The following is a 12,965-nucleotide window of genomic DNA, read 5'->3' on the forward strand; positions in this document are numbered from 1 at the left end:
CGAGCAACACGGACTTTCAACTCCCGCCACAGATTTTCTATGGGGTTGAGGTCTGGAGACTGGCTAGGCCACTCCAGGACTTTCAAATGCTTCTTACGGAGCCACTCCTTTGTTGCCCGGGCGGTGTGTTTTGGATCATTGTCATGTTGGAAGACCCAGCCTCGTTTCATCTTCAAAGTTCTCACTGATGGAAGGAGGTTTTGGCTCAAAATCTCACGATACATGGCCCCATTCATTCTGTCCTTAACACGGATCAGTCGTCCTGTCCCCTTGGCAGAAAAACAGCCCCATAGCATGATGTTCCCACCCCCATGCTTCACAGTAGGTATGGTGTTCTTGGGATGCAACTCAGTATTCTTCTTCCTCCAAACACGACGAGTTGAGTTTATACCAAAAAGTTCTACTTTGGTTTCATCTGACCACATGACATTCTCCCAATCCTCTGCTGTATCATCCATGTGCTCTCTGGCAAACTTCAGATGGGCCTGGACATGCACTGGCTTCAGCAGCGGAACACGTCTGGCACTGCGGGATTTGATTCCCTGCCGTTGTAGTGTGTTACTGATGGTGACCTTTGTTACTTTGGTCCCAGCTCTCTGCAGGTCATTCACCAGGTCCCCCCGTGTGGTTCTGGGATCTTTGCTCACCGTTCTCATGATCATTTTGACCCCACGGGATGAGATCTTGCGTGGAGCCCCAGATCGAGGGAGATTATCAGTGGTCTTGTATGTCTTCCATTTTCTGATGATTGCTCCCACAGTTGATTTTTCACACCAAGCTGCTTGCCTATTGTAGATTCACTCTTCCCAGTCTGGTGCAGGTCTACAATACTTTTCCTGGTGTCCTTCGAAAGCTCTTTGGTCTTGGCCATGGCGGAGTTTGGAGTCTGACTGTTTGAGGCTGTGGACAGGTGTCTTTTATACAGATGATGAGTTCAAACAGGTGCCATTCATACAGGTAACGAGTGGGGGACAGAAAAGCTTCTTACAGAAGACGTTACAGGTCTGTGAGAGCCAGAGATTTTCCATGTTTGAGGTGACCAAATACTTATTTTCCACCCTGATTTACGAATAAATTCTTTACAAATCCTACCATGTGAATTCATGGATTTTTTTTTTCACATTCTGTCTCTCACAGTTGAAGTGTACCTCTGGTGCAAATTACTGACCTCTGTCATCATTTTAAGTGGGGGAACTTGCACAATCGGTGGCTGACTAAATACTTTTTTGCCCCACTGTATGTAAAGTTCTGAGGCAGCTGCATATTTGTCTGGGTTGCACAGGCAGGTTAGTTAAAGCCTCTCTTATAGTCTCTGTTGAGGGCCTGTATCTTAGGCAGAGATGATATATTACTAGTGTTGCCATAATTGAGCATCTCTGGTGCACATACAGAGAGGGATGATGAAACAGTGGGAGCTATCACCTCACAATAATAAGGACTTTGGTAAATTGCTGACTCTGTTTGTGGAAACTCCTTTCACAGTCTGTAGACAAACACTTTCAGGCAAATCTTTGATTCTTAATTTCGTTCAGTTAAATTTGAATTGTCTTTTTGAGCAGCTTATGAGAGGTTTTTGGAGCATTCCAGCCTAATGTAAACTGAATAATAGGCTAATGTTTGTGTCAGAATAAACAAAGTAAACATCTGTCATCTGGCAACATCTGCTTCTTCTTACACATAAAAATGAGTGTTTTCTGTGTTTCAGTCTAACAAGCTTGGATAACGACCCGAGACCTCCATGGTCTTGTTCAGTTAGGTTCTCCCTCTATCACAGGTCACAAGCTAGCGTAAAGTAAAGAATGCAAACATGGATTGATTGAACATTCTGTGCATTACAGTGAATAACGTTAAATTTACGTTAAATTGTTCGTTTGCTGTTTTTTTTTTTAACCAAAAGAGGGCGCTATAACACCCACCTGCACTCTTTCTTTATACAGTTTAACCTGTTTTTCTTAACTGTGTTTTTATAGACGTGGAGTTCAATGTTTCTGGCATGTTTGTGATGCCCACACCTGCATCCAACCACAACAATCACTTAGATTATGACTCCGGCACCATTGAAAGGAAGAGACCTGGCAGCATGGTGGGACCAGAGAACGACACAGGACGCAAAGACAAGTAATCCTCCAGAAGTTGCTCGCTGATCACTCTGATTCATTTGTGCCTTTTAATCCAGCTGCTTTCTTATGCTTCTAGATAATGTTGGTGTAAATAATCCGGTCACTTTTCTCGTTATGCTGTGGTGATTCTGCCCTAATCATGAATCTCTTTTGGTGGTTTTTGTTTCTCTCCTTCACCGTCTCCCTGCTATCCCTGTGTAGTACCACTAACAAGCACTCGGACCACACCCTTCGTAGAGGCAGTAACACTTTAGGTAGAAAGCAGCACACTTCACCTGCTTTCCAGCCTCCTTTACCCCCCGTGGAGGCTCAGGGACAGGGACACGGGGCTGGGCAGGTTCCCCAGGCCTCGGCTGAGCCCCAGTCACAAGCTTCACCTGGGGGTTCAGGGTCTGATCCTTTCCAGCAAAGTTTGGCACAGGGTCTTGCTGCTCTTGCAGCTGCTCAGCAGCTTCTAGCCCAGCACACAGAGGAGCTCAGGTAAGAGGTGTTTCCCTGCATCTCTGCTGCTGGTGGCAAAAACGTAGCATGCCTTACAAGCACACATGCATGCTTTTATGTTTTCAGGGTTCGAACTGCAGGAAGACATTAGTGAATTGTCGGTAAACGCACAACGTCAATCTGATTAGTTGCATAAAGTGGAGAGGTTTATTAATGCATGGCTCACTGGCACCTCATAGACATCAGCTCTTCTTATGGTCACCTTAGTTCAGCTGGTGGTTTCTCTAACAAAACCACAAGTTTTCTTACGCCACCACCAGTTGCAGCTATGCAGACGACTCTAAAATCAGCCCACTGAAATGGCACAACAATGGCCTCTGTCATTCCACTAACAGTCGCTCTCAGGGCCTCTTGACTTCCCATCCCTCTGCTTTCCTCCCCAAATCACTAGAATCAGCAGGAAACTCACACTAACTGGCTCAAACTGCTTTGAAAAGCCTGGACATTGGCGCCTGTTATGCAAAGACTGAACGAGTGTCTTTGATTTAGTTGCTGAAAAGACAACATTCATTTTCAGACAGATGACACTATTCAGCTCAGCTTTTTTGGCTCTACAGACTCCACTGGGAAAGCAAATTTAGATGAGCCTCCCAGATTATATTTGTGGCACATACTATGCAGCACATGAGAGGGGTTTGCTACTACTAAAATAAATCTGATTCTACTTTAATAGCTCTTAAAAACATTCAAGGCTGGATGCTGTTGCATATGTGCTACTCAGTTTCGGCCAACTTGATGGTTTAAAGCTTCTTTTTTTTTTGGTGTGTGTGTGTTCTTTCTCTTAAGCAGCCCAAAGCTACGTGACTCTACATCCACCCCAACCCCTGCGCTCCAGAGGAATGGCTCTGGAGGAGGCAGCCAGGCTGCTGGCCAGCTGGGCACTGGAACCCCTGCGGCTGGATCCATGGGGCCCAGTCCACATATGATGCGCAGAGGTAAGAATCTACACCCTAAAGTGGTGCAATAAGTCAGTCATTCATTGCTTAGAAATACTAATTAAATAAAGATCTAAATATGTTTAGGACATCAGTACAGCTTCTGCATGGGTTGAATTCCCATAATTCCTCCCTCTGAATAGCCAGACCCATGCAAACAGACTTTAGGGTGGGACCATCACTGTTTGCATGGCTCTTGGAGATGGTATGAGATTGATGGCTAGTGAAAAATTAAGCCAGTACCCAAGTCCCAAAAAAATACAGTTCCTCTAATGGTCACTTCAGGTTCCAGCAGCTACTCACAATTGATCAGGGAATGCACGTCTTTCCCTCGTGACCTGTGGTTGGCAGAAGGTGCCTAGGCCTGTGGGACTGGGGCCTAGATTTTCTTATACAGATGGATATCGTATGTATACTTTTGGACTTTTATTTATGTTTCCCACCAATAATGGCAGTTTACCTTTTGCTTCCAGGTACCAAGAAGCAGGCTCCTGCTCCTCCCAAACCCACAAACCCTCCACCCAGTCAGCCCTGTAATTCTGTAAACCACTCCTCATCCTCTGTCTCCTCCCAGACTTTCAGTTCCACCCCCAGACCCCTGTCTAGCCACTCGTCCACCTCTGTAACCTCCCCCACCTCACATCCAAGTGCCACACATCGGCGCCATTCGAGTAACCAGCCCCCGATCCAGGCGCCGAGCCATCCACCCCCAGAACCTCCGACGCAGGCCAATCCCTCTGTGCAGCCCACATCCCTCGGCCAGCCCAGCGGAGACCAGCACAGCGCCGACCCCTCACCCCCGGGAACCCCAACCCCTCCAGACACCCCTCCACCCTGCACTAACAGCCAGGATGCAGTTACCCCTCCATCCCCATCTCCATCTCCCTACCAGTCGGGCTCGCTTCCCCGGCCGCGGCCTGTCCCCAAACCACGGAACAGACCCAACATCCCCCCGCCGCCCCAACCCACCACAGTGACCAATGAGACCAACGGGATCTGCACCAAGATGATGGGTGGGTACCGTTTCTTATGTGAAGTGTGTGTAACAGTGTCATTACTAACCTAATACTAATGTACTGTAATTCTAACACTCTTCACTGTAATACCTCTGCAGGTTAAAGACACACTTGTGAGGTTTGTTGATAATTGACACTTGCAGTAGCACTTTTTTTTTTCCTTTTAAATACATATCATCATCACAGCCTGCCGGCTCTTTCACATCCTTTTTTTTTTTTTAAACTTTGATGCACGACTGTCCCATGATGTGTGATGGATTTTAGTGAGAAACCCACTTCTGATGTGAAAAGCAGATATTTGATACGGTTGCACTTGCTGCTTCCAGTCGAATGATGAGGAAGAAATCTGCAGATAATATTTGTTCCTCTTGAGATCTTTAAAAAAAGAAAAGAAGAAAATGTTGTGTTTTTAAACACTCAAACTTCAATTCATCAGTTGAGTTGCAAAGTATAGAGGGAATATAGCCTCACTGATCTTTACCCACTTATAGTGGGCCATTCATTCGAGTCATTGAGACACATTTCACCCCATGTTTTCTAAGCACCTCCCACAGGTTGGATTGGATTAATGTCTTCTTCTTCTGTACCATACAGACTTTGCTAGCTACTCCATTATATAAAGAAATACCTGAAGGTGAAACACGAATCATTAAAATCTTTCCACCGAATTTTTTGGCTTATGTTTGTTCACTAACTTTAAAAATGTTGTGTTTTTTCCATTAACACGGAAAGACACCTGAGAGCTTCACACTGATGGACTCGATTAAACTGTTCACTTTATCTTCCACTGCTTCTCAAAAACATGTTTCTAGAAGTGAATGTCTCACTACAGGTAATACGGCAGTCTGGCATCAGAGCTGTCATTGCTCACGAGTCATTTTCATCGGCTGTCACTGTGTAATCACAAACAAAGGGGTTTGAAACTCTGATCAGCTCTTAGCGAGGCTTTCAAACCCTTCACTGTCCGGGAAACTCCGTTCAGATTTTCAGAAATATGAAGTGATCCGTGTTGTGGAGTTTTTAAGCTTTTGTATTTTTTTAACTCATGTGCACCTCTAACATGCATGTTTGTGTTTCCAGTATTCAGAATCATGTCCACCCCTCCACCCACCCCCAAAACAGTGTAATGCCCTAGTTTTAATAATTGCATTCAAATGCAAATGAGTTTTCCAGCTAAAATTAAACAGAAACATCTTTCCGGACTTTACATTTTCTCTCTGCTTTCACTGGTTTGTTGCACTGCTGCTTGTCAGTCTCTGTTGCACAGCGCCACCTGCTGGCTGCAGAACTCCTCACTTGCCAAACCTCTGCTCCAGTTTAGTTTTAATCTGCGGAAAATGTGACACAGTTTGACTGCTCTGCAGCAGCTTTAAGTGTTTTCATACGTCGGGCACGTGTTTGCCATTATGGCTGCTGTTTGTCATGTGGGCATTTATCTTTTTGGGATGTTTATGTAGCGTTTTATATGAATTCCTACATGCATGGGAAACCCATTTGCAGTCCCTTGCTAACATAAACAGTAAGTGGAATTATCTGCTTCAGCTGTTACCACACACATCTCCTTTTATCTAAAGATTATTTGCTATTGTGACTAAGCTTACGTGTTTCCTCACCGCAACTAATCTGTCTTCCATGATGTGTCCCGCTTTGTAGATCCGGTGATTCCTTTCCTCACGGCAGTAGACCAGCAGCTGCCGACTGCCACCGCCTTCTCCTCCTCATCCTCCTCGCCGCCTCTTCCTAAAGACTGTGACCTGGAGAGCGAGAGCACTGTCCTATAAGGAGGCGCCTGCCCATATCTGCAGCCCTCGTATAAAAGATGAACCTCTCCAACTGTGCCTGGTCATGAAGGACAACAAACTAATGGTGGCCATCATGGAGGTCAAACAGCTTCCTGTCAGCAAAATGCATAAAACATTTCTCCAGTCACATGATTAATCTTTGACATGCTAGTTTATTATATGCGAGCTCTATTAGTATTTTTACCCACTACTACACACACATTTTAACATCACATTATTATAGGGGGTAAGCTAGATGAGTGGCAGTGTGTCTTAGAGCGTTACTACTGGTTGTCTTCACTTTTATAAATGCCATAAGTACAGCTTACAGTCAGTATAGTTATTGATTATATAACACATCTTTAAGCTAAAAGGGGTAAAACATCACTATAAATTAACAGAACTGAGCTGATCCCAGCTCACATCAGCTAAAGGATCTCACACGCAACCCCCAGCTCCTTCGCTTCATTCTGTTTTTAATTTAATTCATACGTGTGAAACAGTGTACTAGGAAATCTAGGAGTGATAGTCATGTAAATGCCAAATTTTTGGTTTATAGTCCACATGCAATTGGTGTTTTCCACTGTTTCTACTGTTGTTTAGTGCAGTTCGTGTGTCTCAGCTGCCATCGGCACTCGCTTCCCGACAGTCTTTTCGACCTCCATGATGTTGCCAGATGTGATTTTTGCAGGGAGACTCGTGATACAAAGCCTTCACCCTGCGACATGTACCGGCCCCTCTGTCTTTACACCGCACTCCCTGCAGATCAAGCTCCAGACAATCGTCAAAGAAGAGCGTAGCAGAAACGAAGGGCAGATGTTGGATCAGCACTGCTGTTAGAGACGGTGTTACGGCAATATAAAAGAACACGGTGGGGTAATGTGGGGCAGCTGCCAAACTACGGACTGATAGGACTCAGTTGTATTTGGTGTGAGGTGGGGGTTTTCTGTGTGTGAGTATTTTTCAGTGTTGAACATGGCCTTAGATCAAGAAATAAATAAGTTGTATTTTTAAAAGGTGGATGGAATAGAAACCAAAACAGTTGAAGTGTAGCTGTGACTGCAGGTTTCCAGTCGTCTCAAACACTTAACTTTCCCTTTTCTCCCCCTTTATACTTTTATTTCTTTTTCCTCCTGCCTGTATTTATTTACCAATTTAAAACAAAAATACATTCCCTAGTGGCTTGACATCTTTAATGCAGTCTTTAAATATGCACCATGCCTTATTGGTTCCTCCCAGAACTATGAAATACGCATTTACTGTATGGAGGGGGGGGTATTCCCTTCTAGTACCACAGTATTTCTAAGAAGCTGTGTCGGTAGCGGGTATATTTCAGGCCGTGTCCGATAAGAAACTGTGCGCGTCTGCATTGTTCTGCAGAAGTTGTGTATTTAAATATATTTTGGGTTTTCTAAGCAGACGTAGCAGGGGTCGACCTGACCCTCCCAGCCTGAATGCAGTCAGTATTTTTTGCCTTTCTGTTTCTCCAGTCTATCTTAGTGTGCTCTCCGGCGTTCGCCAGGGCATTACACACAGCGGGGCTGAGCGTGAGCGAATGTAGTGAAACATCACCCTGAGCAGAAAGATGCATAAAGAGCTGATTTTGCACTTGAGCGCAGGCCAGACTCATTGAGTGGTTTTCTAGTGAACTCGGTTATAGAGGGCTTGGGTTTTTTCCCCTCTCTCTCTGTCTTTCCCACTGAGCTGAGTGAACACGGTGCTGTGATATCTCAGTAGTGATGTGGTGTTAGATTTTTGCCCGGTCTGTTGTTTTTGGATTTTTTTATTTTATTTTAAATGGCTTTGTTGTATTTTCTGTGTAAACTTTGCTTTATTGTTATTATTATTTTTTTGGCCTCTGATAAATGCAGATTTTGGTTCTTAGAGAGCTGACCCAACATGGTACCAGGTGAGAAGGTCTTGGATGCTGGAGTTGCCCTGAAAAGAAGTTGAGTTGTGTTTTTCAGAGACAATCAAAGCATTATGATCCCCTCCTTTCTCTCTCTGTGCACTCTTGTACCTTGCTGCCTTATCCTTGTGCGTTGAGAGAACAAACAAATGCCATTAAACTAGAAATGATGATAATGATGCTGCATTTTTAAGTTCCATAGTTTTATATGTATGCTGTCTGGTGAGCTTAAATATGGGGGGAAAAAACATGTAATATGAATGCTTTCCTTTCCAAAGAAAATAAAGTATATGAAGAAACTATTTAAATCTGCTCCAGGTTGATTCTCTTGTGCCTCGACTCTTGTCCTGTAACAGCCTTAAAGAATGAGGGTTAAAATATTCCTGTAATATGATTTTAAAAAGCTTTTTTTTTTTTTTGAAATTGCATTAACAAAATGTTACCTATAAACATTTGTTCCTGTTGCCACTGAAGGGCTATATGCAATTATGCTAAAACAATCAGGTTAAACTGAAATAAGATTATTTGGGTCATTAAAATATTTCAGTTGACTGTAGACTGAGCTGTTCACATGACGACCATCCACGCTTTCCACGAGGAGGGTAAGCCACAGAAGCCTGGCCCTTCAGAGTGCTGCCACAGAGGATATTAATGGAAAGATGACTGGAAGGGGAAAGGGTGCACAAGCAACAGGGATGACTGCAGCCCTGAGAGGATTGTTGGAAAAAGTCGATTCAAGAACTTGGGAGATCTTCACGAGGAGTGGATTAGAGCTGGTGTAAGTGCACCAAGAGCCTCCGTCACGCTGCTGTCACGTCCCTAATCTCAAGCCACCAAAGACCAACCAGATGAAGTGTTTTACGTGGGCTAACAAAACCAAACTGTCGCTAAGTTGTTCCCTTTTCAGATGAAAGTACATTTTAAATTGACTAAAGTCTGGAGTAAGAGTGGAGAGGGTACTGTTTCCAGTCACGTCAGGTGCTGCTGCTGGTGGCGCTCTGTGTTTTATCACGTCCAGAGTAACAGCTGTATATCAGCAGGTCGATTTATGATACTTGATATGCTTTCTTCCTTTTACTGCAGATTAGAATTCAGCAGAGATTTGCACATGGACTGATTCATGTTGATACTTATATATCTGCTATCAGCTGATAATAATGGGCGTTCAACACGTGGGTCACTCTAAACCTATCACCTGAAAGCACAGATAAATCAAACGGCGTTACTTTCAGGCATTTGTTTTTATTTAAAACATTTTAAACATATCCTCCATCTGAAAGCAAACAGAAAGGTAAAATGATCACAAAACATTAGCAACTTTTCATGAAAACATATAAAACAGTTATAAAAGAGAACCAATAAGTTAACCTAGCTAGACTAACAGAAGTGTATTTAAACCTAAATATCCAGGGAGGGTAAATGCTACCAGCTGCACAGCTTTTATACATTAACTGCACCGACATGCAAATGACGGGGACGAGAAACACCGTTACTAGACCTGTAGCAGCTAGGAGTGTATTTTTTATTTGTTTATTTTTACAAGGTCACAGTCACCTCGTGAGCCTGACTAAAGCTATGCATTAAGAATAAATAAAACGGTAATTTCCTGGTGACACACTTGGATAAGAATGTGAAACTGGGACTTGGAGGACAGGGGAATACAATTTTAAAAAAAAAGAAAAAAAGGAAGAAATGAGCAGTGCATAGCAAAAAACAATGAATTTACAATTTCAATAGTTCATAAACAGAAATACAACACAGCTACAGGTACACTGTACTGTAGAGGAGTCATGACATCACCATGACAACCAGAAATGCAGGAAATGTCCATTTACAGTGTGTTTTTCCTCCCCGCACCCCCTGTTGACGCGCATTCATCCAGAGGCCGCCCACTTGTTGGAGCAGAGATGCATTCAGAACACTAGAAAGACTCGACAAAGTGCACAACCATTAGCCGTTTGCCAGAAGCAAACAGCTCACGCTTCACAACGAAGCTGGCTTTCACCTTTGAGTACAGCCAACAACAAAAAAGGACACTAATCACCCACATGCTCTGAAACTACAGAATTTGACGATGTGCCGATGGCGGGCCGTAAAAGGTGCAGCATTGTTTGCAAAACGTCACTCAGAACCCTCAAAACAAATGTGCAAATGAATGTGGATTTCACCGAGTCCTCACAGGGAGAACAGCAGTGATGCTGGATGAATACGAGCGGACGTTCACAGGCTTTAGTTCGGGTGCAAATGGGCTGCATTTACTCAGTTGGTCAATGCGCATGTTGCAATGGATTGTAAGTTGCAGTGACCAGCTGCTGAGGAGTCACAAGGAGACTGCAATTGTTTGGAGACCGGTTGCCTGGTGGGAGGCAACATGTCTCCAAACAATTGCAGTCTGCATCTAATTTATAAACGCAGACAGATTGCATGTTACACTGACTCTGAGTCAGTCTACGCCAGTGTGCGCAACTCATCTGTGTGGTTTCTCTTTGCAGTAGGGAATTCAACTCAACAGTTTGCCAATTGGTTGTATTCTGTTTATCTTCCTGTAAGGTTGCCTAGCACCTATTTGATTTGCAGTTAAATCGCCAACCTGCAGCAACTACGTCAATAGTGGTGGAGGAATTTATGGGCTTCTGGCTGGACTGGGAATACAAGTGGTTAATTTTTGTTTTATGTGAATTTTGACATCAACAGATTTCATGCGATTGCCGGCTTGACCCCCTTCAATCGCAAACTGATAGCAGTCAGACTCCATCTTATTGCCGTTTTATTTCCATCCGAGTCTTCAACGCAACAATTCAAAGGCAAAAAATTGATTGCGAGCTGTCATGGTAGAGTGTTTACACTTGACTGACATAACAATGTAACCTTAAAGGATGCAGGCCAAAGAATCCTCTTCAGATCTGTTTGTTTGTTCAAATGACAAATTTGATTTTATCACTGCAAGATGAGTTTTGACATTTTGAGTTATTTTAACACATTTTATAATAATAATAATAATAATAACAAGAAGAAGAAAAATTAAAATATTAATAAAACTTAAATTTGTAAATTTCTACAATCTTTACGGCCTTGCTTTGCTTCCATAGACATCAGATCCTCAACACTTTAGGACCAGAGCTGGGTGTGTGTGACTTTAACTCGCCTCTATCAGAAGAGAAAAGAAAAAGGATTTTCATCATAGATGTCACAGTAAAGGAAATAAATATGACTACAAGTCATACAATTCATGTTCTAGATTCACAATTTGGACATAAATTGTTTAAAAACTCCTACCGTCTACTATTTCTGAATGTTTAAAATATATCCTGCAGTATGGGAGGCAGTGAGCGCACCATCAAACACTAACACTGAACTACACCTGTCAGTCATCTTGAGTCCAGATAACTGTCATCAGCCTACATTTATGCTTCGTCTTTACAATTTTCAAATATGATCTGATAGAAAATATAAACTTTATATAGTCGTATAATAAACATGTAAATAGTCATACCAGTTGTTGTCGTTGCTTAAACCTCACTTTAATGCAGCATCACAATCAACGGCCTTGAAAGGCTTCCTTCTAACAATCTTTACAAATTTACCAATTAATGCGCATTAAAAAGAGATGTAAATAACGTTGATAAGTGGCGGGAGTATTGCGTGTGTGCTGTGGAGTTCCTATTGATCTGTGGACACCTGAATAGTCCTGCTCTACCAGCACCTGAAGTAATAGCACTGCTGCACACGGGGCACTCGTTAACTTGTGGTTTATCTACATACAGATACAGCGCATTTCCATTGTGTTTGCTATAGATGACGTGGTCTCTGTTCCCGTTGGTTTGAGTGTCTGTGTGTGATCTTGGCACTTTGGTTATGGAGAGCAGAGTGAAAACTGAGCCAGCCGGCCTTTTCGGTTTGGCCCGACATCTGCCCGCATTTCTTGCTTCTACCAGGCCAAAGGGGAAGACAGTCTGGGGCTTCTGGGGTTTTCCGGAGTCTGGATCTCACTGAGAGCTCTCTGCAAAAGAAAAACCATAATCTCCTCTTATTTATACTCATTTTACCCCATTATTTTCAGATTTAGAGCACATTCATTTATTCCATAGACAGGGCCGCTTTGCAGCCTAATCAGTTTATAGCTGCAGGCAGCCGGTCTGTGTGAGAGCACTGTTTGAATGCCTCATTGTTTAGTAGGTTTGAGTCTGTCACACGCCTGCTGAATATATCCAAAATATGACTGTCACCTTCTGGAACAAGTCAAATTTAGCCTTGCTCATCTATCAACACCTTGACAGAGAACAGTGGAGTAATAGCTCACCTCAAACTTGGATACGAACTCTGAAAAAATGCCAAAGAAGGTCTCTGTGCTGGAGGACTTGCTGTCCTCTCCAAAGTAGGAGGCCACCTTGGAGAACTCCTCCATGGCTCTGGTCTGCAAAGATTCAAGAGACTGGATCGCAGGGTGGCTGTTCTCCAGGAAAGTCTGTGGGCACAAACATACAAATATACAGGGGCTCTTAATGAATGGTGCAACTGGGTGAAGATTTAGAAAACAATTAGTGATGCTGCCATGATGCCCTGATTTCTCTTGTCTCTATATTTACACTCCTCCATGATAATGGATGGGTGCTACAAAATTGTTTGAGGCAAAGCAAGGTGCCACCACCTGTACACTAACAACTCTTTTACTGAAGTAGTCCTGGTTTGGAAATGTTATTGAT

General features: G+C 43.3%; 2 protein-coding genes across 12 annotated transcripts in view; one reads left to right on the forward strand and one right to left on the reverse strand.

The window, feature by feature from the left end:
- arhgap17a (Rho GTPase activating protein 17a) overlaps positions 1-9,908 on the forward strand; it is a 36,555-nt gene extending 26,647 nt beyond the window's left edge. For 2 of the 7 annotated variants that reach the window (XM_086303027.1, XM_086303030.1), the window contains 5 exons: positions 1,971-2,118; positions 2,322-2,600; positions 3,408-3,556; positions 4,030-4,569; positions 6,226-9,908. In XM_086303027.1, the coding sequence (XP_086159153.1) occupies positions 1,971-2,118; positions 2,322-2,600; positions 3,408-3,556; positions 4,030-4,569; positions 6,226-6,353 (1,244 nt within the window). In that variant the 3' untranslated portion in view covers positions 6,354-9,908. Of the gene's footprint in view, positions 1-1,970; positions 2,119-2,321; positions 2,601-3,407; positions 3,557-4,029; positions 4,570-4,670 lie in introns of all 7 variants that reach the window. The other 5 variants (XM_086303032.1, XM_086303031.1, XM_086303029.1 and 2 more) reach the window with 5 other exon arrangements.
- The window catches only part of grid2ipb (glutamate receptor, ionotropic, delta 2 (Grid2) interacting protein, b), a 39,800-nt gene continuing 36,325 nt past the window's right edge, over positions 9,491-12,965 (reverse strand). For all 5 annotated transcript variants that reach the window (XM_086303026.1, XM_086303024.1, XM_086303023.1 and 2 more), the window contains 2 exons: positions 12,563-12,727; positions 9,491-12,262 (listed from right to left, as the gene is read on the reverse strand). In XM_086303026.1, the coding sequence (XP_086159152.1) occupies positions 12,191-12,262; positions 12,563-12,727 (237 nt within the window). In that variant the 3' untranslated portion in view covers positions 9,491-12,190. The remainder of the gene's footprint in view (positions 12,263-12,562; positions 12,728-12,965) is intronic.

This window comes from Aulonocara sp. 'chitande type north' Nkhata Bay, linkage group LG8 (genome assembly GCF_057382095.1).
Source record: "Aulonocara sp. 'chitande type north' Nkhata Bay isolate Kocher_YH1m ecotype deep benthic linkage group LG8, A_spYH_male_GT1.1, whole genome shotgun sequence".
In the NCBI taxonomy this organism is placed as follows: Eukaryota; Metazoa; Chordata; class Actinopteri; order Cichliformes; family Cichlidae; genus Aulonocara; species Aulonocara sp. 'chitande type north' Nkhata Bay.